The 27,292-nt window shown below is 44.1% G+C and overlaps 1 protein-coding gene across 22 annotated transcripts in view; it reads left to right on the top strand.

Annotated features, from left to right (window-relative positions):
- mapk8ip3 (mitogen-activated protein kinase 8 interacting protein 3) overlaps nt 1–27,292 on the top strand; it is a 56,070-nt gene that overhangs the window by 11,496 nt on the left and 17,282 nt on the right. For 4 of the 22 annotated variants that reach the window (XM_069181099.1, XM_069181104.1, XM_069181098.1 and 1 more), the window contains exons 5-18: nt 1,874–1,897; nt 3,609–3,756; nt 8,576–8,813; nt 9,959–10,061; nt 10,667–10,785; nt 13,112–13,123; nt 14,057–14,074; nt 19,382–19,439; nt 20,273–20,425; nt 21,730–21,787; nt 24,050–24,198; nt 25,303–25,359; nt 25,491–25,661; nt 26,681–26,807. In XM_069181099.1, coding sequence (XP_069037200.1) covers nt 1,874–1,897; nt 3,609–3,756; nt 8,576–8,813; nt 9,959–10,061; nt 10,667–10,785; nt 13,112–13,123; nt 14,057–14,074; nt 19,382–19,439; nt 20,273–20,425; nt 21,730–21,787; nt 24,050–24,198; nt 25,303–25,359; nt 25,491–25,661; nt 26,681–26,807 — 1,435 coding nt within the window. The remainder of the gene's footprint in view (nt 1–1,873; nt 1,898–3,608; nt 3,757–8,575; nt 8,814–9,958; nt 10,062–10,666; nt 10,786–13,111; nt 13,124–14,056; nt 14,075–19,381; nt 19,440–20,272; nt 20,426–21,729; nt 21,788–24,049; nt 24,199–25,302; nt 25,360–25,490; nt 25,662–26,680; nt 26,808–27,292) is intronic. The other 18 variants (XM_069181113.1, XM_069181097.1, XM_069181111.1 and 15 more) reach the window with 10 other exon arrangements.

Below are 27,292 nucleotides of genomic sequence, written 5' to 3'. Positions count from 1 at the left end.
TGGAAAAGAAGAACACTGCACAATAGACACTGCTATAAAAACCCCATAGAGCTTTGACTAACATTTGTAGATGCCTGTTTCCTTGGAAAAAAGAAAAGGGTGCCTTTTCTAAGCAGCTGTATTACATGAATTCTGATTCAATGTGCTACTTTTGTTTCTTGAAAAACTGTTCCAAAGACTGCACTGTGTGCACAAATCTCTTCTGTTAAATTTAAACCATTTCATTGACCAGCCCACGTGGGAAACAGTCATGCGAACTCTCATTTTAAGGCTGTGACTCTTTGTACCTCATTTCATATAGTATGATAGCACCTGAGCTAGGCTATTGGACCTCCCAGGGCTCCCCAGAGACATGTAGCCCTTCTGATTGCCAATATGTGTGTCATTTAGATCAGATATAATACCAAGAGCAAGAGAACCGTGGAGCCAGGGATTATAGACAGCCTTTGGCAGTCATTAATGATAAGCCTTGAGATGGTTTTTAAGCCACTTCCTGACTGAATGGACATTGATTCACGACGGTGTGTCTATCAGAGAGGGGTAGTGAGCAGTTCCCTTCTTCCTCATTTTCTGTGGGCTTTTCCACTAAGGTGACAGAGCCTGGACAGTGGTGGACAGGGACATTTTTCAGATTTCATAAGGGAGATCTGAAACAAGGGAACAGTGGATAACAAGGGAGTTATGGATTACGCACAGAGGGTTACTGTGCTGCAGTTCCTCACGACCCACAGGGAATATGCACTTTTTGAGCAGGTTCTGCAGTGGAGTGTTTTGGACTCCCAAATGAAATAACCTTCAACTTAAAGGAAGATTGATCCTGGTACTAATTATATTGAATCTTGATCGCAGTGTTGTATGTCACATTTCAAGCAGAAGAACATTTTACAGTCTAACAAGAAGTCTAACAAAAAACGTAACTGTGGGGTTAAAAGCTGTACTCCTGTCGTGCATCTGATAGGATAACCTCATGGGTCTGAGGTCTTGCGAGTGACACGTGAGAGACACGCCCTCACTGCAGTGCTCGTTAAGCATGTTAAACGATGAATAGTTCAGGCCGTTCCAGAGGAGCGTGATGGCACGTTCTCTTTTTCCTCCTGCAGTACAAAGGTTTAAGCTATAATCTGCTTTTTTAAACAACTGACGATTCCAAATTAAGTGAGTATAAAAGAGAGACTGACACAAACACACTCCCACTTGCACTCACACCAGGGACAATTTTCCCAGAAGCCAGTGAGCCAACAGCATGCCTTTGGACTGTGGGATGAAACCACAGAATCTGGCCAAGACTCACATGAACATGAGGAGAACATACAAACTCCACACAGACAGCACCCCGGGAATTGAACCCAGGGTGCCCGCTCTTTACAGCAACAACGCGCCCTTGGCTATTCCACTTAAAAAAAAAAGATTTATATTAATTATTTTCATCAAGATAAAATACCAGTCCTCCCGTGAGATACTTAAATGGCTTGTTAAATGATTAAGAGAGGTCATGTCGTCATTGCAAAGCTTATAGACCAGATAGTCTTTTGTACTTCCCTGCATATTTAACCAAACTGGGTTTGTTTTTAAAGCTGAAATTTATTTTGGATGGTTTATTATTGGAAAGTCAGATAATTAAATTGGAAAAGACCCAGGAAGTGTAGGAACAGTCCTGACGTGAAAGTAACGCTCAGCGGTATCGTGAGATGTCATGTCAGGAGGATGGCTCGTGTCACCAGCTTAAAGCTCTGCTGAGCTCCAGTGTGCCTCAGCCCGTGCACATCCTGCTGTATGCTCTCTGTGGTGGTGGTTTTTGTCTTGTGCAATCTCTAACCGTGTCTCTCTTGTCTTGCTCTCTGTGCTGTTTCTGCTGTGTTGTTTGTCACTGCAGTCAACGCCACACGTGGAGGAGAAGGTAAATCCAAGGAAAACATTCTCTGCCTTGTGATATTGATCCCCCCTTTCCCCACCCTGGACTCAAGCTACAGTGGTACAGTCCAGCCTGACCACTTGACCCTCTTCACTTCTCTTGGTGGTATACCCTGCAACCAAGTTTTTACTATTATACAGTACTGTCAGGAAATGTCAGCTTCTGCCTCCTGTGGCGCTATCATATCTTCTTATGTTTTTTCTCTTATTTTTTTCGGGCATCCACATTGTTTTCTGACTGTGCCACTATTTTTTTGTTCTATAAACTTGGTCCCCTCTGTGTATTGCATACCCTTGTTACCCTCCTTTTACTGTAATACTTCCCCTGAATATAAAAACCCTTAAATGGTACAGAAAAGTATTCCCAGAGTCAGTAAGTAAGTGTGAAAACTGTGTCACACCATCAGGCCACATTCTGTAAGTACCTGAACCTCTGGATGTTTTGTTACTCTGGAGTAAGTTATTTTATGAAAGTCACACAAAATGTCTCACAGGCACCTGTGCCAAAGTTATTTTAAAATTATTTATCATAATAATTATAATGATTTTGTATCTTCTTGAGTGAACAAACAAGCACAGAATGATGACGTCAGCCTTATGAATGATTACTGAAAATAGCTGAATTGGCTAGAATCCATTTTTTTAAAGTAAAACCTTCATTACAGAGCTACTGTCCACTTCTTTCCATGGCCTCCATTTTTTGACTGCTGTATTTATCTTCCTAATTGTCAGATTCTGTTGTTATCTATTATAATAGGACAGAAGCTAAAAGAAACTGTGCAATGTGACTGTAACTTAATGCTAGAGAGAATCTGAAATACTTGGGCACAATAACATACTCCAGAAATGTGATGATGGTGATGAAGCAGATCTTTCCCAAATACGAGACGATACATTCCTGACACATGATGTCAATGTCAGATTTTGCGGATTGACATTACACAAAAAATGGCACTGAAAGTGTTTCTTCTACTTTTAAATGTCTCGTAGTTTCTCCTTTGTCTGCCTGATCTGTTTTCAGGGATCAGGGGTTCAGGGGTGTCAGGCTCCTCAAAGTTTGCAGAGATACAGTAGGATCTATTGCCCCCATGATAGATTCCAGTGCAGTTGGGGGAGACTGATGAAAGGAACAAGTGAGCAAGCCCTGTGCCATCTTCCCTGTGTGTCATCACCAGTGCCAAACCCGTGGGCAGTTCTACTGCAGTCGTTGGCGGTCTGGCTGATTTTTTTAAAACCAAAATAAACTTTATTTCACAATATACATCTCACAGTGAGCGCAGGCTCTAACAAACCATGCAATCTCCACTACTTATTGAAAAGTTCTTAAAAGGGGCGACTGTCCTTTCTCAGTCCATGCAAGTGCATGCTGGGGCTGGATTCGTGCAATGAAAGAGTCCCTCCAAGCCCTACCTCTTGCTGATGTCCAAGCCTTCCTCCCTTTCCCTGTCCTGAAACTGCGGTCGTCCAGTCCTCCGCAGGAGCTCAAAGGAACAGGGTTTGCCTCCCTAGTCCTTGTACAGGGCCCACAGTCCCTTCCAGCGCTCCTTCGCTGTAGAGAAGCCCCATTTGGTGACGTCAGGCTTCATCCTTCCTCTGAGGTTCTCCAGCATCCTCTCCTCCAGCTCCCTCGCCCCCCCCAGCTCGGTGTGGTTCTGGCTGGGACTGACTGTGTCGTCTGTCTCCCTCTCTTTCTCCAGTCGGACGGAGCGGCCGCCCTCCCTCAGTCTGTTCGCCAGCACGGAGGGGATGGTACGTGGGTGTCAGGGGGGGGTTAGGATGACGCCGGGTTCTGACGTCTGGCAGGTCAGCGAGCTCAGCCAGCCCCACTCCATCTCCAGCTACAAGGTTTGGCTGAATCGCCCCTCACCCCCCCACCCCATCTGCCTCCGGGCACCGCCCATGTCTCTCATCCGTGTCCTGTCCGACACACCCAGCTCCACCTGCCTGTGCCACTGGAACACACCGCTGAGACCTCGCTTTCACAGGGAGTGTTACGGTCATGCACGCCCCTTAGAGATCAGGCTCTTGTTAGGGCTGATCACCTCTAAGCATGCGATCAGGCATTCCAAGTTATTAGCAAATCATCCAGCATGAGGATGAGGGTTCATTCATTTCATATAGGGTTTTTTTTATAGGGGAAGCCTATATGTAAACAAAAGAACAGCGCTGCATGTCCTCTTTGCTGTTAGGTGGTTTAAAGTGGACACTCAAGGACAGAGGCAGACGAAAAGCATGGAATCTCAGGTTTTTCTTGCAGATTTGTCGTTTGTAATATTGCGTCCTCTTTTGCTGGTTTTAAAGCCGTGATAAGACCAATTCAGTCTCTGACGTAAGGAGTAGTAGATAGCGCTGGGGCATGGGGCTTGTTGCTGCTGCCTCACAGCTTCCTGGGTTTGTATCCAGGCTGGGTGCCATCTGTGCAGAGTTTGCATATTGTCGCTCATGTTTGCATGGGTGTGTCTCCTGTTACTCTGGTTACCTTCCAAAGATGTCCTGGCAAGGTTAGGTGGTGTCTCTGAAGTTTCTGTTTATGTCTGTGGATGCAACTCTTTCTGATAATTGATAGATGACGGTACTTGTCCCTTTGGGAAAAGTGTGAAATGACTTGTGACTTGTGTGCTCCAGCATGTAAGAGGTGGCACTAGCTACAACCTGTTCTATCAGCAACGCAGTTGTATTGCTTTGCTGAACTGTCTTTGTTGATAGTGTTTATGGAAAGTAGGGACCTCCATATTGTTCCTTCGCTCGTTTTGGAGATCCATTAGAGAACAGGAGAGGTGACCCCTAAGCAGGTTAGCCACCAAAAGATTCTGAACAAAGGTTTTGCTTGAAGAAAGAGGTAAGATCAAATAGCTGTAGGACCATCTAGACTGTTGGTATGCAATTTTTGAGAGAGTCAGGGTAATCTAAAACGGCCTAAAACAAAGTAGCTCAGACATTAGGACTGGTGCAGTCTGAACCATAATATATCTCAGAAGATAAAAAGTGGGAAATAGTCCTGCAGCTATCCTGGGAGTGAACAAGCTTGGTGAATTTCAAAGCAAGCATGGTCAGCCCTGAGGAGAATATTCCAGGGAGTGTAAAACCCCTCAGTATCATCCATTTCCTCCATCTCACTCTCCATCCTGCTCGCACTTCGGAAAACAGCCGTGCATCGCTCTCGGAAGGAAGCATCTCATTTTGTGCAGGAATGCCATGCTGAATGACAGACTTAGATAGATAATACTTTATTAATCCCGTAGGGAAATTGATGAAGACTTGATTTGATGCCCAGAATTTACTATTGTAAATTTCAACATTTTTAAGAAAAGGCAACAGAAATGACTGCTCTTTTCTTCATTCATAGGCTGCTGATTAATAGGTATGGTAGGTGTGTGATTGCTGGGTCAGATTCTCTTCAGTCAGCAATAAGGTTCAGTGTTTCACAGTGGGGGGATATTTCAGAGGCTGGCTGAGCTAGACTGTGTATTTTGGAAGAAAATAAAAGAGTGACCTGCTTTCCTTAGCCTTTCATCCCTAATGACATTGCCTAGTTAAAGCAGGCTTGATCAAGTTTTCTTTTTACACTTAATTTAGCATAATTTATTTGACGTTCATTCTTTTTCTTTCTTAAAAAAACAGTGATAAATTTTGACTAAACAGCTTTTCTTGCCCTGCATGAAAGGGCTTTAAGGGTAGCATGGTGGTGCAGTGGTTAGCATTGTTGCCCTGGGTTCAATTCTGGACCTGGAGTTCTATCTGTGTGGAGTTTGCATGTTCTCCTCATGTTCATGTGATTTCTCCCACAGTCATGCTGATATGCTGGTTAATTAGCTTTGGGGAAACCTGGCCCTGGTTCGAATGTGTGTGATAGACGTGTCCTTTTTTCATCATGGAATAAAACTTTACCCGTTAGATTGAAAATGAGTTTTCTGAATGTGTTTCATAAGCAGCAGTCCTTCTATATTGTGTATGTATTATTGCTTCCAAGCTGATATTATAGTAACTAGTAGTTGTTAAGCACACAAGTATATTGGATGGCTAAGAGGATTAAACAAGCAATTTATCACACATCCTTAAAAGTCTTTTTTTGTTTTAGCCCTCATAGATTTTGTGTACCTCTACATTATTAACATTGAAAAGTGTAGTTTTAAGCCTGAGTGATTGGGTTGGAGCAGAAGATTAGTTTGCGGTAAGATTAAGTGTCCTTGCTGATCTTTTTGAAAATGAAATGCTTCCTCACTGTTTGTCTTGCTTTCAAAGCAGTAGCTTATAGTCTTTTGTGTTAACCATTATTTCATTCCTCCCAAGTTACACATCCTGAATGTGCTTTGTGATTCTCTTGCTATTTGGGTTATTATGGTTCTGTAAAAAATCATTGTTGGATGGATGGATAGGAGATCTGCAAGGGTAAGGTAATTGCTGATGCACAATGCTCAGTAGACCATGAATTAAAACTATAGTTGACTTTTATTCAGGCTTGCAAAGACCTACTTGGAAGATTGCTGTTCTCCATACAAATAATAATAATAATAATAATAATTGCTTACACTTATATAGCGCTTTTCTGGACACTCCACTCAAAGCGCTTTACAGGTAATGGGGACTCCCCTCCACCACCACCAATGTGCAGCATCCACCTGGATGATGCGACGGCAGCCATAGTGCGCCAGAACGCTCACCACACATCAGCTATCAGTGGGGAGGAGAGCAGAGTAATGTAGCCAATTCATAGAGGGGGATTATTAGGAGGCCATGATTGGTAAGGGCCAACGGGAAATTTGGCCAGGACGCCGGGGTTACACCCCTACTCTTTTCGAGAAACGCCCTGGGATTTTTAATGACCACAGAGAGTCAGGACCTCGGTTTTACGTCTCATCCAAAGGACGGCGCCTGTTTTACAGTATAGTGTCCCCGTCACTATACTGGGGCATTAGGACCCACATGGACTGCAGGGTGAGCGCACCCTGCTGGCCCCACTAACACCTCTTCCAGCAGCAACCTTAGTTTTTCCCAGGAGGTCTCCCATCCAGGTACTGACCAGGCTCACACACTGCTCACAAATGCAGTTAAGGAACAACAGGACTCCTGAACAGAACAGGAAATGAGTGGGTTAAATAAAATACTGTGAAATAACAGGAACATGTTAGTGAACCGACACGTCCTTTTCAGCAGAGCTAATGCCTGATGTTTTCATCTTCATACAAGAACATGTGCTGTGTTGATGGATTTAGCCTTATGAAGAAGTGAGAGAAGACGTGTCTGTTCCTGAGTTGATCTTGTGTAGTGAGAATGGGCCACAGGTTTGAATATACAATATCCTTTCTTAAGCCATATTTCTGTGACGGATCACCCCAGCATTGCAACAGATCCAGTTTATTCTGAGACATAAGCTGTACACTGTATTTACATGCAGTTCTTCCTGACTGTAATTTTCCCTCTTTTTATCTCAATCGCTTTTGTAATTCCTTGATTTTTTTAGCAGTTTGAACATTTACCCTGTTTCCTAGGAGTTACTTCCTTTAATTGGTTTTCTAAGGCAACTGTTGGTTTTGGGTACAAATAAATCCAATCTTGTTTTAATGGCTCCAGAGTACATCAGGTGTGCTTATGATTTTTGTGCTGGTGTTAAAGGTCAGAAGAAGGTGAGAAACAGAGATGGAACAGAATAACATCTGATAAACAGTCTGGTTAAAGGGATATATACAGTATATTGTTATATATAGCAGACCTATCCAGTTATGATCTTAACTTAGCTGGGTAGTTTTGATTTAGGGAACCTATTCTCTATACAGTAGACCTAGAGCAAAGTTACCAGCTACTGCAGGGATTATCAGTGAGGCACACAGCAGGCAAAATCACTTCTTTCTATAAATTGACCAGTTTTATACATGCATTAGGTCAATGAGAAGCTCATTGTGTTTAACAGAATAGTTTCGTAATGATTGTTTTAGAGGATAGAAGTTTCATTGTTTCCTTTATCGACAAAATCAGGAAATGAAAAAAAGACTGTTCAGATGGGTGATTACTTTATTTTGATTGAAGTGCACTATTTTTTTAGAGTTGCTATGAATTTCTTAATGATCCAAATCCCAGACAGTGAGGGTGAAACAGGGCTAATTACATACCAGCAGTACTAAAAGTATCCCTTTCTGTTGTGCTTTGATAAGAACATATAATCAAACTCCTTGTAGTCTCTTGGTGTCAGTTAATAGTAAACATCTTGTTACACGTCAGGTACAATGGGACGAAAATCGGATGGACAGATTGATAGATGTTGAAGATCTAGGATGAGTGCATACCTGAGGTGCTGCTTTGCTGTTGTCTGCTGTCCATCTAGTGCAGGGGACACTGGTCCTCAAGAGTGTCCGGCAGGGTTTATTGTTACCTCTAAATCTCCAGCTTCTTAAGAGCAGGGAAAGACTTTAATGTGTCCAATCGGACAAATAATGAGTTCAGTTTGGTAATTAAGAACTCAGATAGAAGGAAAACCTGAAACACTCTGGCCCTCCTGGACTGGAGCTGTGCCCCCTGGTCTAGTGGATAGCACACCGCGATACTGATGTGCTTGGTCTGTGAGAGTGTAGAAACACAGGGTGTAAGACATCTGTGCTGCTCCTGTAGGAGGCCTGACGAGGGCCTGGACTCAAACTCCCTGCACGGGGCTCTGCTCTTCCCTCCACAGGACGACGAGTCGGAATCGGGCCAGTCCTCCGTGGCCGCCACCCCCAGCAGCAACGGCTCCAAGTCGAACACGCCCACCTCGTCGGTGCCCTCGGCCTCCGTCACGCCCCTCAACGAGACCTACCAGCCCACCACAGGCTTCGACGCGGCCTGCACCAACAACAAGAGGAAGGGTGCCAAACGGCTGAGCCGCAACATGGAGGTGCAGGTCTCCCAGGAAACCAGGAACGTCAGCATCGGTGAGGCCTGCAGCAGAGGAGCGCTGAGTCCCTGTGTGCTTGGTATTGTGCCTGACGCACATCATTGTAATGGCAAGGGTTGTTAATATAGTGGGGTTCTGTATGTGTGGTGTGATTCTCGAGTGTTTGTTCCTGTGTTGGATTGCGATGTGTCAGCGGAGAATATTCTGAAAAAAATCCCACTGGGTTGTTTGTATGGGAGCCTGAAGGAGAAATTAGCCGCTGTTGCAAAACGATCTGAAGGCCACAGGTGAAAAGACATATAGGAAAATGGAAAAGGGGAGGTGGGGAGGTGTAAATTTGCCATTTTGAACTCTTGTTGCTTGGAAGTCAGCTACGGGCTCGGCGGGTGAACGCACTCACCCGAGAACAGGGTGAGCTCTCTGAGTTGAGGGTTGCGGGTTCGAGCTCGAGCCGTGTCACTGGCTGACTGTGAGCAGGACCCCTCCGGCGATGGCACCCAATGGAACCCCAGGAGTAAGGCTGGGGCCAGTCGGTCAGTCCCTGTGAGACACTGGCCCCTGTGACTTTCCTGGTCCTTGCAGACTCGCTGTGCAGTCAGTAAGTGATACTCCTCCCGTCCAGTGGGCACTGAACCTGCAGTATGGGGCAGCGGAGCCTGGGGTGTGTTAAAAGACAACTGGCGGGAAAGTGGGTGGGTACTCTCTGTGGTGTGGATATGTGCTCTGTGGAGAGGGTAAACTCTCTGTGGTGTGGATATGCACTCTGTGGAGAGGGTAAACTCTCTGTGGTGTGGATATGCACTCTGTGGAGAGGGTAAACTCTCTGTGGTGTGGATATGCGCTCTGTGGAGAGGGTAAACTCTCTGTGGTGTGGATATGCGCTCTGTGGAGAGGGTAAACTCTCTGTGGTGTGGAAATACGCTCTGTGGAGAGGGTATACTCTCTGTGGTGTGGATATGCGCTCTGTGGAGAGGGTAAACTCTCTGTGGTGTGGATATACACTCTGTGGAGAGGGTATACTCTCTGTGGTGTGGATATGCACTCTGTGGAGAGGGTATACTCTCTGTGGTGTGGATATGCGCTCTGTGGAGAGGGTAAACTCTCTGTGGTGTGGATATGCACTCTGTGGAGAGGGTATGATGTGTCCTGCCAGGAAGTGTCAAGTCTTGCTGTTTATTTCAGGGATGGGCAGCAGTGACGAGTGGTCGGAGTTTCATGATATCTTTGACTCCACCCCGGAGCCAGACATGTGTATGGACCCCCGCATTTACGGTGGTGGAAATAGGTACGGCACCTCAAGACTTCCCTTTAACACTGACCGCTCTACAGACACAGGACCCCAAGATTTCCCTTTGACACTGACAGCTCAAAAAGAGCAGCACCCTAAGACTTCCCTTTAACACTGAGCGTCAACAATACCCACAGCTGGAATACTGTGGCTGGAAATGAAACTTTTTCACAAAAATACAGGTTTACCTGTTTAGCTGTTCAGGCCTAATGAGTAGCTTAACGATGGGATATATGTCTTATTCTAATGTTTCATTAGAATCTAAATTGTTTAAGGTCAAATGGCCACATTATGAAAAATAAATTCAACTACATCTCATGAAACTTTCCCAGTGTAATGTTTCAAAGCTGCCTTTTTAAAGGTCTTACGAATGTGCATTTACAAAAAAATGCAATGAGACATATTCAGAAGATGTTATTTCTGATCAGCTCTATATTGTGTTATCAAGAGTTGTTCTATTTGCTGACGATGGGCTAGGAAAATCACACTCTGTTCCATCCTTCTGTTATGCAGCAGACAAGAAATTCTGGACTAGCACGTACAAAACAGTCATTTTAGCGCTGCCGTCTGGGATTAACCCCAGTGTTTCCCCTCATATCCAGCCCTTCGCAAGGCATTGTCAACGAGGCCTTCGGCATCAACACAGACTCGCTGTACCACGAGATCAAGGACACAAAATCCGACATCATTGGAGACGTGGACGCTGGGGCTGAGCTGCTTGGTATGTGGACCTGGTCTCAGAGGTGGGGCCGTGTGACTGTGGTTGCTGGGAAGTTGTCTCATGATCAGACAGCTTATCTGTCTGCTCACTGATTAGTCTAAAAGGCAACTGAAAAAGTGACTGTACCCAGCCAGACAATGACACCATCGCTAGGCCTACAATACATAGTGTTTAATGCACCCAGAACCCCAAGGTTTGCCTTGTGCCCTCTGAGGTTTCTCCTTTCTGTGAGTGTGACACTCCATCTCACTAAAGGGGACCGCGTGTGTTTACCCAGCAGAGTTATAGAAGACCTGCTGTGTAAAGGTAAATAGAAAATCTGATTCCAGGATAAGACTGACAGCTCAAATGCAAAGCCATCTGGAGAGAAAGACGGCAACACAGCTCTCGGATTTACTTTCTTCAAGCGTTCCTCTCCAGAAAGTTAGGAGTTCTCGTCTCTAATATCTGGGGTCTTCAAGTTGCCATTTACTCTACTGGCTGTATCACGTCATCAAAAAGAAACATATTTGACCTTCCAAATGTATGAGTTGTAAATCGCTTTTTACTATGACAGACCTGCAAAATGTTGGGTCATGTTAATGAGACACATTAATCACTGACAGTATTTTTGTTTGTTTCAGAGCCACAGGAGCTTCTCTAGTGCAGATAGGCTGGAATATTTTGAATACTTTCATGGGATGTGTGCTACAGTCTTTGCACATTTTGGGGTGGAGATTAAAAAATAACTGTGCCCTGTAGAAACTTAGTTGATGGGCCCTCTCATTTCTCTGGCTGAATCCAGTCTACTCTGGAAAAGAAACTCAGCACATTCACCAATGACCTCTCACCAGGCTCCCAGACGCAGCACAAAGACCGGTATACTGTCATATTTGGCTAATTTAAGAAACGCTTCGACATTCCTGTTGAAGACACTGGAGAAGCAGGCCAGTCCATTAACTTCGAAGAGGTAGCCCATGATGGTAACATCACTTACAGCCACCCACCCACCCTGACGTAGCACCTCTAAAGTGACCACTGCAGGGGTGGTTTTAAGACTTTATGTTAAGTTTTGTGGCAGTTTTGTAACAGCTATAAGGTGGCACCATAATCTTCCAGATTTTAGGAATCTGAAATAATGCACTCTTACAGCATTTATACATACCTGCAGTGTCAATCCTTACATTCTGTGACCCTCTTTCATTTTAATAAGACTTTTTGTTCCTTGACAGGGCATTTCTCGGTCTGAGTACATACCTGACAATACAAACACGCAGAGCATACATTGCAGTAGGCAAGATTGTCTCATTTTCACTGTTTCTGACACAGTCTGAAAATATGGCCAAAACATAAATTGCAGTGGTGCATAGCCAGAAAAAAACGAACAACATTTTGTTCTGTGAGAGGTAAGCAACAACCAGAAAAACAAAAACTCCTTTTTGTCCTGCAGCAGAGAACTTTTGCAACTCGATCCGATAATGTGCCGTAAATATCACAAACAGTAAGCCCTTATAGACTTAAAATCGTTAATGTTGACATTAATATCATGGAAAGATTTATGGACTCCTGTAACTGCCACATGAAATGCAGTGGTGAGTACCAGGGCGTGCACATTAAGGATTGTTCAATTAATGGGATTTAAAGACCTAATCGCTAATGCTTTATAACAGCAATACAGTCTTAGCATTTAATCTTCTATGACACCTTTTCACAGTAAGGTTGTGCACCCATTTGTGCTATTTTATAGAACACAATAAATACAAAAGCACAGCTTAAAGTCAGATTTAAGAATCATTACATTGAATATTTAAAAATTGAACGAGCTAATGCTCCATCAGTGACAACAGTCCGAAATCTGCCACCAAACGTAGTTTTAGTTCTGTTCCAGCCACATAATTGTCCATGTATCATTTTGACAGTTTGATTAAGACAAACGTGCCAAGCTATGATAAAGATGTGCGTGATTTGTTCTATATGAATTTAATTTGAGTGTTACCTGAGAACTCTGCAGATTTGATCAATCCTCTTAAACTCACCAGTCATTTCAATTTCAGCCTTACACTATGTTCTTTTCTATGGCAATGTACATTGTGGTTGTGGGCTAATGACACGTCCTAAACTTGAGATCTCGCAGAGACTATATATATACATTGTGAAATACAGGCTTGTTCATTCATTGCCGGCAAGGCTCCTGAGAAATCATGCTTTTGCCTTGTTCATTGATGTATGCTTATTTTGTTTCCTTTTTTTATTATTCTGATTTTGTTTTTCCTTTGAGTCACTGATTGACCCTTTTTTGCTTCCTTCTTTTCTCCCCTGTATGTGCTTCTGCTGGACACGCCCATAGGGGAGTTCTCAGGTGTGTATCTGCCCTCGGGATTGGTTGGTATCTCTTTTCTCCTATTGGTATACACGTGACACTCCCCAGCTGCTGTCCAATCACTGCAAGCTTTCCAGCCTCTGTCCCCGCTGCACCCTGACCTCCCTTGATGACACCTATTCAGAATGCAAGCTCCTCAGGAGGGACGAAAATAGGACAACTGCACACCCTTGCTGGTGCAAAATGAATATCCTTAGAACAATCTGACAGGTTACAATATGAGGTTCAGTGCAGCTGAGCCTTTTTAATTTAACCTGCAAGAGGGACAGTAGAGAAAAGAAAATAGACTAGATCTGTCTTTTGTAACTTGTAGTGATCAAGGATATACTTTAATCATCAGAATCCCTGATTACTTGAGGTTTATACAGAGGAATGGGTCCTGGGTCGAAGGGGGATTTCCGGATCCCAGTTGGTTGTACGGGGACAGTTGGTTGCAGGAGCCTAGAATTCCAGAATGGGGTGTCCGATGAAAATTAGGCAGAAGAAAAAAAAATCCGAGCAAGTCAGGTGCCTTGTTACACAGAAGTGCTTGTTTTTAAACCGATTTTAAATGGAACGAAAAAATGAGGGGCTCTCGATTTTCACAAAATATCAGGAGTCGCAACGAGACAGTTGAGCGCTGCAGAATAGAGGAGTGCTTTTTGATAGCCGTCGGGCTTAGCGTCTTATACCATATACCCCACCCTGAGCTGAATTGTCAGTGCTCTTCCTGCAGATCGAGCTCTATTGCCTGAGGGAGTTACCCTGCACAGACCATGGCTTTCTCTGTCTCTCTTTAAGCCTGAATACCTAAATTTGCTTATCGGCTTCTTTTTCTTCTCTTCTTATCCTCCCCCCAACCCCTCTTCCTTTCTCTCCCCCGTCTGCCTCCCTCTCCACACACTCTGCCCCCGTGCTGGACTGCCTGTTCAGTGCGTGACGATTTCTTCGGTAAGACGCACGCAGGGGCCTTAGTAGTCCTTCATTGTTAATCGTGCACCCATCCATCCAACCCCTTTTCTGTGTTCAGTCACCCCCCTCACCCCCCACCACCCCCAAGCTTTGCTTGTGAGCCACTGTCTGTGTCCTTTCTGGGCTTAGAAGCGAGGATTGTGCTCTTTCCTCCATCTGAATGGTGCATTGGGCCTTTTGTTGTCTGGTATTCTGTTGTTTTGTCTCCACGTGGCTGAAGCTGTAACAGATCAGGTAGCTCACACCATAAAATGTAAAACCTGACTGGAGTTCCTTCAGCTTTGACATTTCAGGTCCTTGCAGTTTCCATAGAAAGCTGAGGTGGTGGTGAAAGCTGGTGGCAGCCTATTCCTGACTGCCACCTGCAGCTTTTCCAATGAAAATAATTTTTTGTGGATTGTGCAAGTCATGCTTTTCAGGTGGTCTCCCTGACAGAACGTTCTAGGTTTGGCAGAGCTGTGTTCTTTAAATGATCACATACCAGTGGTCGTACTGAAGAGTCTTCCTTTCCCATAATCAGGTCTCCAGAATCAAATTGCTCTTCACATTATAGGTTAATTATAAAATATTATAGGAAGAGAGTCAAATGCAGCCAAAAAGATGTCCTGGTGGAGTATCCTAAGCATGGCATCAGTGTGCTTTTTTGCTTCCAATGGAAATTTTGCCCTTTTGAAAACATTTATTCTGCAGAAACATCAGTATAGCCATCTACAGCAGGCTTGATTTTCTCATGCTTTAAATCATTGTCCTCTTGTCGTTGGCTGCTTTCTTACAATAGGGGTGATATAGACAGCATAGATAAGATAGAGGAGGCTTTGCGAGTGAGAAAGGCAACAGGCAACAACCGAGCAGTAAGGATTAAAAGTGGATTTCTGTCTCATCCGATACAGTGGAATACTTCCCGTAAAGTTAAGAGGCACACACAGGCTCCTCATCTCCCAAATGAATGTTAAAAAAACTGCCCCATTTCAATTTTCTGCATTGAAATGTAGCCCTGCAGCCTTGTTTTACTGCAGACAGACATGGGGACCGACAGTACTGCAAGTGCTGAACCATGACGAGTGTAGCTGACAGAGCTGGTCTTGTGCGGAAGCACGCTCCCTCTGCTCCGTCAGCATGTAGTAATCCCACAGACAACAGCAGCAGTCACTTTCCCTTTTGTACGATGGGCCATTCCTCTTGCAATGCTCCATTCCAGATGGGGCAGGCAGTGCTTGTGTGTGACACAGGCCACCTTCTGCTACCCTTCCTGTGTTGGCTGTGTAGACGGTTGCCTAGTTTGATTGAGAAACTCGTACTTTCCTATTCTGACAAATGTCAGGATTATCTCCAAGGAGCACTTCATGTTTTATTGAGCAGAAAGCAGCAAAAGGGCACCAGTGTTTTTAGACAAGGAAACGACCCAAGTGAAGAGCCTGAAAAACGTTTCTGACATAAAATGACTTGCGTTTCTCACTACTGTCAATGTCAAAGTAAAAGCTCCACAAGTTCTGTTTTCATTGATTCGGGTTTCCCAGCTGCATCTCTTCAGTTGTGTGATTTCCTCCTCTTTTCCATCCAGTGGCTTCAGTTATTCAGCCTTGGTTCAAACGGTGAAGACACTTCCTCATGCTACCTGTTCCTTTCTCAAGATAGCTTTTAGTCAGACATTTGGTCACATTAAAAAAAATCTTTCACATCATTAAAATATGCGCAATGTGGATGGTGAAGCACTGTGGAGCTTCAGCTGGCACCCAAATATAGCTATAAGCAAACATGAGCTTATATATTATATACTGTATATATGAGCTATATATATAATATATGAGCTTATATTATAGTTAATTATAACACACAGCTGTTGAATCTGTTTAAGTACATTTAAGTGTTAGTAAAAAGTAAAGAGAGATTCTGAAACTTTCCCAAAAAACTTTCCACTTTTTGATGTGGTTGATCAATGGGGAACTTTGACTAACTCCTGTCATATGAGACCCCAGATAAGCCAAGCATTTGAATCAGCCTGATATATTTGTAATCATCACTGCTTCACTGTGCCTCTAAAACACTTTATTTAAAAACCTAGGACTCCAGTTTGAGCTTTTAGCGTAAAGTCACCCTATTGAGATGGAACCGGCAGCCGATCTCGATCTCTCCTGGCGCAGACAGAACCCAAGTGCTGGGGCAGGGAGACCCACAGGCAGCATGCAGGGAACTGCACAGAGCTGTGGGCACACGGAGACTGGGCTGAGCGAGCAGCCTGGAGCTGGCTCGGGACACAGGGAAGAGCTGCTGTGTGCGCAGACAGGTGGCGGGCTGTGGGAGGTTAGGAAACCAGGGTGAGAACACAGTCAGGGTCGTGATGAAGCAATCAGGGCTCAAAGCTGGTGAGAGCCAGCTAAGAAGAGCCCAAAGTACCAACAGGAAGTGCAGGAGACAAAGTCGGAGCAAGCCTGGGTCCAAACCCAGATACAGAGTGTAGATAAATCTGAGGGGTGATCTGGGAGGTGATGTACCAAGCCAGCAGAGGTCAGCATTCTGAACAAAGCACAGCTGATGCAATAAGCTACAGAAACAGTGGCAAAAACTCAAGGTGCTCTGAACTGGAACTCCATGACAGAGTCTGTTAGATCCCAGTATTTATCCTGTGAAACTCCTGGAGCAGTTTTTCAGCGGTCAGTTAATTGGTTTCCGTGGAAATCAGAGCAGGGAGACGGGTTGACGGTGATAAAGCTAGCGGGCCCTGCTGCCGAGCAGTGGAGACAGACATAACACGAACTCCCAGATGCTGGGGGCCCGAGCCCAGGTCAAATCACAAGCGGGCTGTGCAAAGGATTCTCTAAGGAGATGAGCAGACCTGGCTAAGTGTTCCTGGGAAGTGGTGTTGAGGTTGGTCAAAGAGGGCTCATTCAGCTCCCGGTGAAACAGCAACTCCTGGGCCTTCACAGGAGCCAGCAGGCTGGTCATGATGTCATGAAGAGATGCACTCCCTCCTCCAGTTTCCTGTTAGGTGCTGCAGAGCTTGCAGCATGTTAAAAATATGTAAGGGGGGGTGGCTTGATGGGTGCGTGGGTGGGAGCAGCACGTTTGCCCCTTCCTCATCCTCTTCCACCATACAGGAGCCTTAGGGGAAATATAAGAAAGCAATTGGAGAGTCCAGATTAGGTGTATAAAAATAAATACGCAAATATAAATGTTTGAGAACAATCCAGCACATGCTTGAGGTAAAGCAGATATCCTTTCCATATATTGACTGGATGATTTCCCTGGATTGTAAACAGTCATTTATTACTGGAATTCACAAACGTTATTCTAATATAAGCTTTCTATGACACTATGAAACCGAAAGTATTACAAAATAAATCGCAAGGAAAGTGGACTAATTATTCTACGTATATGTTATTTGTATAGAAGCTGGACTGTCCTAAAGTGTGTTTTGAACCTATTGCTTTAAGTAGCATGCAGTGAACATTTTTCCTTGAGTTACCAACCTTATATTATCATGCTAAGCTTGTCACTCTGGATAACACTAAATCATTGATTGTGCTCCAGGCAGATCATGCATCAGGCTGATCGCACGCCAGGCATACCGCGCACCAGTATGATAGTGCACCAGTCTGATCGTGCACCAGTTGATCGTGCACCAGGCTGACCGTGCACCACGCTGATCTTGCACCATCGCTGTGCATTCTACCCTCTTCTGTTCCAGCTTCAGTGGCCAGGCTCCTCTGCTCTTAGTGCATTGCCTCGCCTTTGCTCACTCCCTTGACCAGTGACCGCAGCACCACGACACTGTTCAGGGGTGTCTGGAAAGGACTCGTGAGCTTAAAATCATGCTTGTTTCCCTTTTGTTTCTGTTCCATCATTTTATCCATATTTCTCGGTTTTTGCCTTTTATATCACTGCAAGAGTGCGATTTGTATTTCCTTTTCCCATTGCTCTGGTGCTGTGTGTAAATGTGGGTACGTCTAATTATTCATTCCATAGACACCAGGTATTGCAGTCTGATTACAGGCCTTTCAAGTAACAAGAAGCTGGGTTCAGCTAGAATACAATTATTCTTCCCCATATTGTACAGTACATACCCCATGCTTAAACATGTTTTTAACATTCTCACTTTTACACAGTTGAAGAGTTTCCACAGTCACAAGGAATAGAGACACTCAAGACTTCGATGTGTTTGAGGATGTTTATTGAGTATGTAGGTCGAGTGAATTGTGGTTTAACCCCCTAGGCTGAGGAAGACAGGGACAGGGGTCCCTGCAGAGTGAGGAGCGACCAAGGGGCAGCTGCCCAAGTGGAGATGAGATGGAGGAGGGATGCAGGAAATGAAATGTGAAAAGAGAGGGATTTGTTATCATATATAGCTTCAAGAAACGATGTTTGGGAATGATTATGATTTAGAAAAGCTGAAACAAAAGTATCTAGGTTGTCATCCTCCCTGCTGAGCTCCAGTTAAGAATGTCCATTCGTTCTGTGTCGCATACTGTTTTCTCTTTATGGTGTGTGTGTGAGAGAGGGTACTGCCCTTTAACCTTTCAAAAAATACCTAAAAATATAAGAGGTTTTTTTTTAGTAATAGGGAGCATGATACAAGTTTAGAGATTTAGGACATATTATCAAATCAAACCATTTATTTTTCTTATTTCTTGAAGTCAGCATATATTGTTACCTTGACAACTCTAGCAAGTAAAGTAATCTTACATTTTAGTTTTTAAGAGATAGTCTGTGTTATCTGTATTATGGCCCTCTGTCTTTTATTCATGTGGATTACAACATATTTTGAAGGTATAATTTTAATAACACAGAATCTAATGAAAAAGCTAAAATTTTAAGTCAGCAAAGTTTGCCACCCAACTTATTTTAACCAATTTAACATTTAACATGTTTAACGTCCTGATTATATATATTTTTTATTTCCTTTTCTGCATCAAGTAAAAGCCTTCACAATGAACTCTGATGTACATTGCACTGAGCACTAGACCAGTTGTGTTCAATCTTTTTCATATGGTTGGCAATTCATACCCTGATTCTTGGGCCCAGCCTGCTGGACTTTAAAGCAATGTTTGAGATTCTAAAATAAATCTGTTACTTGAGCAGGAGACAAAGGCCGAGAGCTACAGGGAGCACTGACAAGAACACTTTGTCCCAGCCATGCAAATGCTGTCCCAGGTGAAACTGAACACCCAGAAGCATGTAGCTGGAGCTGGACGGGATTGAGCCCGTAGACTCAGCGGGACACTACTGCTGGGCGAGCTGCGCGAGGAGGACACAACGAGCTGTGCTAACGCTATGTGGGCTGTCTTGCAGGAATGGGGAAGGAAGTGGAAAACCTGCTGACGGAGAACAAACAACTCCTTGAGACCAAGTAAGAGACTACAGCGGAGCATTTAGCACAGGGCTTCCCAGTCCCAGCCCTTCGGACCACCAGAACTGCTGGGTTTGAATCCAGCTGAGCTCTCAATTGGATGCCTGTTGGAGCTAATAAGTTGCTTGTTTGGAACCTTATTGGACCCCAGGACCAGGGCGGGGAACCCCTGCACTAGCAGTCCGATTCAGTCATTTCATTGTACTAGAATTTCAGACAGTTTGCACACCTACAGAGATCACTTACAGCAGCTCTGAGATGACAGTGTAAAGATGTGGCTCCTGATCTCAGTTTGAAGGGTTCAATGTGTGCCCAAGGTGAGAAACTTTACTATTTTTGCTACTCAAGGGCCCTATGAAGGCATCTCTTAATCAGATTTTAATTTGTTACTGCCAGTGACAAACTGGAATATTATAAGTGTTATGCAATATTATGAGAGTTCATTCTACCATTTCTGCCTGAAAATGGAAGTTTATTGAGAGCAGCTGTGTTCCCTGTTTAAAATAAGGTTACAAAGGAGACCACTCAACGGATCCTGAAAACTTTCTCAGGGCCTTAAAAAATTCAAAGAAGCAAAACATAAGTACACTACAGAGTTTTAGATAATTTTTAAATCAAGATAAATTCTGAGAATTTGCTGGTTTGATCGTCATAGACTGGCTTGACTTAGCTGTTTTCCTAAAAGCCTTGGCTTGTTTCTTGCAGTACGTGGAATCTGCGGTATATTGGTAATCATGCCTTAGATATATTTGGCCTTTCAAGGAAGGAGTCATGACTGGCTCAGTGGTGCACCATGCAGTTTCCTGTCACTGGACGTGCCTGTGCCCTCACAGGAATGCCCTGAACATTGTGAAGAATGACCTGATTGCCAAGGTGGACGAGCTGTCCAGCGAGCAGGAGGTGCTGAGGGAGGAGTTGGAAGCAGTGAGGCAGTCCAAAATCAAGGTGGAGAACCGGGTCAAAGAGCTGGAGGAAGACCTGAAACGGTGAGGGACATCAACCACCTTAACTTTATTATCTGAGTTTTGTTCCAAATGATCTCTGTATCACTGAATTGTACACATCACCTCTTGAATTGGACCTCCTTAAATTGTTATATGCCTTTACAAATTGATCATTTAAAAGGTGCCTATAACACCTGCTGGACCAGCGCTCTCCAGGACCGGAGGTTGGAGATTTCTACTGTACAGGGTAAATTATAAACATTAGGTGGTCTAATCAAAAAACAGAATTGTGAAATCAGAGCACCGCATAATGAAACTTGGTTCACATACAAATAGAGAGTCTGTTTCAATTGCCAGGGGCAGTGTAGCCTAGCTCATTGTGACCTCTGCTGATGTCCATGATTACTTGTCTATATCCTCTGGTGGACATCTGGAGGATGGAGGTTGGATATATCTCCTGGGGGACATCAGTGAGGTTGATGCAGGTTCTATATATCTCCTGGTGGACATCCGTGAAGTTGATGGAGGTTGGATATATTGTCTTGTGGACATCAGCAAAGTTGATGGATGTGTCTCTTTTCTTTGTCCATAGAAATGTGTCCCCAAACTTCCATTTATGCACTATCTAGTTGTTTCAATAAGCAGTATTTCAATAAGGGTGCTGTGGGTGGGACCAGCTATGTTCCTGAAAGTCCCTGCCTGCCTGTTTCCTGTTCCGGCGAGAAGGAACAAGGATACCATTGGGAAGTCTTGCTGAAAGTGCTGTACTTCAGCTCCAGCCTAACACATTCTAGCACAGTTCAGTGGGGAGGCTGGAGTGTCAGCAAATTCCTTTCTTTGAGTTGCCACCCAGTCTTTAACGGGATGTGCTTTGACACTGGGTAAGTTGTCTTAGTGCTCCATTAGAGAAGACATGCCAATATACAGTAGGGATAGTTCAAAAGTCACAACCCTGAAAAGAGGAAAAATAATCCACGTAACACGGGATGTTCTGCATGCTTTGATTTCGAAGGGCACTTTAAAAACTTGGCACTTTATTAAAAAAGTGTCTTTATTTATTTCTGTACTGTAATCATTATTATATTGGTGGAATGATGACTGATTTGGGTAACTAATTGTCTGTGTTTTTCCAAGTATCTTCTAGTCTGAGAAGCTAAGGGGTTTCTTGCATTGAATTGCTTTTACTGTGGCTTTAAAATAGACTCATGCAGTGGTGACCCAGATACTGCTTATTTCTACTTATTTCTATTTCTAATTACTTTATTGTTTATTATTGGTTGGGAGGATTGGTTTCTGACTTTCAGGTCTGCTGGTGCTCATTTTCTGCTGCCTTTTTTCTCCTCCAGATTGAGAGCAGAGGCCATAGGAACCACACAGGAGTCCAAGGAGGAGGAAACAGACGATGTAAGCATAGTGAATAGTGTATTATTATAATCATTGTAACGCATTATTCCATAATACAGGTGGAAGCATAGGGGATAGTGTATTATTATAATCCTTATAATGAATTATTATGTATTATGGATGGCAGCAGAGGTGTGCTTTCTTAGTCTCCCTGCAACGTTACCTTCTGTCTTGCAGTATGTTGAACGCGTGCTGTATTTCCCTCTGTACAACCATGGTAAATAGTATTACACATTATCTACAAAACACATGGGAAATACCACAAATTAGTGTTTTCTTCATCATTTGTGTTGTAAATATGGATCATAATGCATAATGTACATGAAGAAATGTCTGGGGGCATCAGCAATCTTATTAACAAAACTAAATTCTACTAAAGGAAAAGTGTTCTCACCTTTTCTTTAGTTGCTTTGCATGCCTCACCGCTGCATCTTTTTGTAAATATTAATACTTAAAACCCCTAACTATCCCTTTTTTAACCTCAAATGCTAATTTATTTAGTCAGCTGGAGCAAATCAAGTAATATTTGCCCATTGCTTTCCCAGACCCTGCCTCACAAATTCTAACTCTCAGTTTTCTCAGTAGTTCATCACGTCTGAGTTCTAAAGTGATCTAATAATTTGTTTCTTTCTTCATAACACCTAAAATTCTAAGTAACCTGTAAAATGACACCCATCCCTTGATTTACAAACACCTGGTTCCTGAAATTTCACTAGAACAAAGCCTGCATTGTGATATCTGTTTTTTTGCAGTTCCAAAATTTTTGCTACAAAGTGTGCCCTAAATAGTAAGTAGTAATAGTAATTTAAAGACTCCCTCCTCATAGTATAACCCCACACTACAGGGGTCTACAGTGTGTCTGCATTCCCAGAAGCTTTAAACATTTTGTCATTTTATTAACTACTGTACTAAGATAAACAGGAAATTGAATGATCATTTACAAGAAATAGTGTTTTTACTTTGACAATTCAGTGCTCTGCTAGGGCAAAAGTACATAATATTTGGTAACTGTATATTCTAGATCCTGTGAACAAATCAGAAGGTTTTACGTGTAAAGTAAGGGAATTTTGTTTGCGGTTTATGTATTTTCACTTTATGCACAGATTTTGAGGAGTGATTTATGTTCATAAATTGAGGGATGGGTGTATACAGGTTAACCGGATGAACATATATAAAATTCTGGTGTGTACATTTTTTAAAATTATGAATGAATTTAACTGCATTCTGTACTTCAGTTTTTAATGACGATTGATTTGGAAAAAGCTTTCATTTTTAGTTGTGCCAAAGGCAGGACATGATTTGTGTTTGTCTAGTAATGTGGTATTAGTGATCATGTCTGGTTTCTGTCTCTTTGTACAAATTAAGGGAAACAAAACTCCACCAGTGCAGCAGCTTAATTTATTTCAGTTTTGTTTTGTAAAGTTACCTTTGGTCTTTCAGTTTGAAGTTGAGATCTACTCAACTAAATACCATAAATACAGTACAAGCCTTTTAATCCATAGTGTTGTCAATAAAACTGCTTGTTTTAACCTGTTAACTGTTAACTCATTAACTAATATTTCCATGGGATCTTTACTATTTGCAACGGTTTTCATTGTTAGGGTAAAAAATTAAGAATACAGCTATTAAGGATAAGGATTCAGCTGGTTAAATATGTGTGGAAAATGTGAGTTCTCACCTCCCTATTGCATTAATGTTGTAGAGCATATCAGAAAGACTCCAAAGCCACTGATGAAGTGATTTATAGCTGTGGCGCTGTTGGGATTTAAATATTTCAATCTGGAAATAAATAGCTGGTCAATTGATAGTCCATGTTTTAGATAAGCTTCATGTCCCCTGATTGGCTCATTAATCAAGATTAATGAAAGTCCCCCACAGAGAAAACGAAACCAACTTCAAAAAGTGAACGGTTTCATTTAGTCATTTCTGCATTTGTGGAAAAGGTTGGTTAGAAAAGGAGCTAGACTGCTAATTCAGCGTTTGGGGACATAATGAAATTCCCGAACGTCCGGTAGACGTTTCAAGATGACCGTTCCGTTTTCAGTGCCACGGCAGGGGTAGACACTGCCCGGCGAGCTCGATGAGCGCTCCCTCTGCTACGTCAGAGCAGCACGCCCAAGACGATGACGCTCTCGAAGCCTGGAATGGATCAAACTGCTGTGCAGTGGTGGTGGTGGTGGGGGGTCTTTCTTGTTTCCCTGGAGGGTGCCCTTGCTTCACAACCTCACTAAATGACTCCCTTATCCCCACTCGCTGTGCAAGTATTCGTCCCCGCTGCAGGACGACGTGTCCATGATGCAGCGCCGGCGTTTCACCCGGGTGGAGATGGCGCGCGTGCTCATGGAGAGGAACCAGTACAAGGAGCGGCTGATGGAGCTGCAGGAGGCCGTGCGGTGGACCGAAATGATCAGGTGAGTCCTCTGCAGACGGCGCGTCCAGGAAAGACTAGGGAGAGAGTGGGGGGGTGATGCAACACCCTGCATCATCAGCTTGAATCCGGGCGTGTCAGCAGCACCTTGCTTGTGAAGGAACACACGACTTGTAGTTTCGTGTACGGGTGGTCGGCAGGAGCCAGTTCCCCGCTCCAGGTGCGATTAAGTAGGCAGAGATCCACAAAATAATTCTACCTTGAAAGCTCTTAGCTATCATGTTACTCACATTACAGACAGGTAATATGGGTTACTGAGAGCCTCTCTTAGCTAATGCCATCCCAGGACTGGCAATAGCAGAAGAGGGTTGGAGGCTTTATTGCAGAGTTTTATTAAAGTCTTTCAAGAAAATACTTCCGGGTGAGAATGTACCCTCCAGTGCAGTACTTAACCAATTATTTAATTAACATCTAGAGGAGCTATGCTCCACTGTTAAAGGCTCCCAATCCCACTGCACATCTGCTTTCACACTCCAACCCCAGCAGAACACACACAACCTCTCCCAACATGGCTTCCACTTGTACCCTCATTCAAATACTGTCACAGCTAGTACCATCAGACTTTGGACCCCTAGAGTTTATTCTCCTCATGGGGTCTTTCCTTTTTCTCTCCTCTGTGCCTGATGGTTACACTGTTATTTTATGATACGGTAAACTAAATTACACCTGCTTTATTTTGTGATACTCTAAACTACTTTACATCTGCTTACACTAATTTCCTTTTGGTTTATTGTGTTGTACAACCCTGTTTGTATCATCTGCATAAATCACCGTGAAGGTTCTCTGTGACAACTCATTGTAAAGAGAGCTGTGTGGAAGAATAAAATTGAATTGAATCAAATAGTCCCTCGATAACTTGGGCTGCCATAGTGATATTGCTTGTGACCTTGTTAATGTTGGTAATTTTACTACAGAGGAATCCATGGCGACTGAAGCCCAAGCAGAACTCTGACACACTACGATATAAAAACACCTTCAATGGTAGGAAGTCCAGTCAGCTTAGTGGGCGAACGAAAATCTGTGGCCGGTTGTGGGAAAGGGGAATCCATACGTACAGTAACTGTTTGTTTTTTATCTTCCTCCCCAGAGCCTCCAGAGATAATTCACAAATTCAAGAAAAGAAAAAATCCACCATCTGGCAGTTGTAAGTATGTCCCCCAGTTGGCCGTGATCATCCGAAACCACTGCAGGCCGTGAGGTAGAGGATAACAGCCGGCCTCAGGGGCGGGTTACCCGGCGTGCCCTTGAAACTCCCCGCCCTTCTGTCTCCTGCAGCTTCGCCCGGCTCTTCAGCTCCTCGGCCAACCCTCCTCCCGCCAAGCGACCCTACACCAGCGTCAACATCCACTACAAGTCGCCCACGCCGGCCGGCTTCTCTCAGCGCCGCAGCCACACCATGTGCCAGCTGTCCTCGAACAGCCACATGAGCTTCTTCCCCCACGAGGAGTGAGTACCATCCCCCCGGGAGGCCCTGCTGCGCCCCTCTCGCCCCCCTCCGGGACCCGGCGTCTCCCTTCCTCTTGTTTCCCAAGGGCTGGTTCCCCAGCGGCACCCGAGCTCTCACCGTGTCCTGAAAAGCTACTGGAAGAGCCAGAAGGAAGTGTCTTTCTGGGGAGCGGTCTCCCCACTTAGGCCCTCTCCCTCCATCTCCTTTCAGTGTTGTGCACAGCTTTTAAAAACGGTTGGTCACCCAAGTCTGGATTCATGGTAACACGGACAAGCAGGGAACATTTGTTTGCTGTGAGAAAATTGCCACCACCAGCATGAGAATGTCCCACATCAGTAGGGAATGAGTTTGTGTCTTGAAATTAACTTTTTTCTTTTTATATCCCATAATTTAAATGATGTACTTTGAATTAAGCAATGGGAGTTTGCCTTTGTTGTAGACGACCCTCACGTTGTAGGGTTCTTTCCCTAGAATATTTGAACTGAAATGTTAGATAACATGCATGTTGATTAAAGACCTAAGGAAACACAGGGCAGTAGCTTCACACTTTAATGAGCTCGGGGCAAGACATGTAGACAGAATTTCATAAGCCCTCAGGTAAATGTCATGTATCTTTCACTGGTTAATTAATGACAAGGTGGCTCAAACACAATTGTAACAACTCTCTAAAGATAACAAGCCATATGCAGCAAAGTGCTGTAACAGACATGTTTGGAATATGATAAACAAGAGAAATATAGTAATTGTATGATGCAGCAATTATAGCAAATCGGTGAAAAAGTAACTGGGTGTGGATTAGATTATATCTAAGATGTTGTATTGGTAGTGTGATGTAGGTTAGGTGATTATGTTGTAGTGAGAGGAGGCTCAGACAAGAAGTCCCCATCTTGCCTCAAAACCCCGACTCTGTGGTGTGACCTTGAGCCAAGATGGCGGCTAACCTCTCGGAGCCGCCCGTCACTAGACGTCGGCGATCTAGTGCGGCCGGCCCTTGTAACGGCGTGGCGCCTCCCCTCAGCGACGGCGCGCTGTCCACCCGCCGGGAGCAGAGGAGGGAGCAGTACCGGCAGGTCCGGGAGCACATGCGCAGGGAGGACGGGCTGCTGCAGACCTGCGGCTGGAGCGTGCCGCCCCGCTACAAACAGGTACCCCTGGCCCCCGCAGCTGCTCCCGGCAGCTCCGCCGGCTCCGCGGCGCTGTATGTCTGTAGGGCGTGTGACCACTGCGCTTTAAAATGACGTGGACACTGGGGTTTACAATTTAACATCCCAAAGTCCTGTTTTGCCAGCCAGCACAGTGCTCTCACAGTTTCAGAAGGCACTTGACTTCCACTCTGTGCGCAGGCGGTAAAGGGCTGCAGACACCCTGGCAGTCGGAGAGCTTCACCTGATATGTACACTGGTCTGACTGGTACTTTAGGATAGTCTTGAGGATGCAAGGGATTTGTCTTCTAAAATCCACGGAAATGCTGACTCTGCTCTGCTGGTAGCCACCATAAACATATTCTTCACTTTTTCTTTTCAAATGAAAATTAATGATAGTTCAGTTCAGTTTTTATGTGTCTCTCGCGGTACAAATCCAGCAGGCAGTGCAGGGGGCTTTGATGACATTAGGAGGCAGCTAGATTTAA

This window comes from Lepisosteus oculatus, chromosome 19, assembly GCF_040954835.1.
Source record: "Lepisosteus oculatus isolate fLepOcu1 chromosome 19, fLepOcu1.hap2, whole genome shotgun sequence".
NCBI classification, from domain to species: domain Eukaryota; kingdom Metazoa; phylum Chordata; class Actinopteri; order Semionotiformes; family Lepisosteidae; genus Lepisosteus; species Lepisosteus oculatus.
Note: the sequence above shows the minus strand (reverse complement) of the source record. Positions and strands in the feature narration are given on the sequence as shown.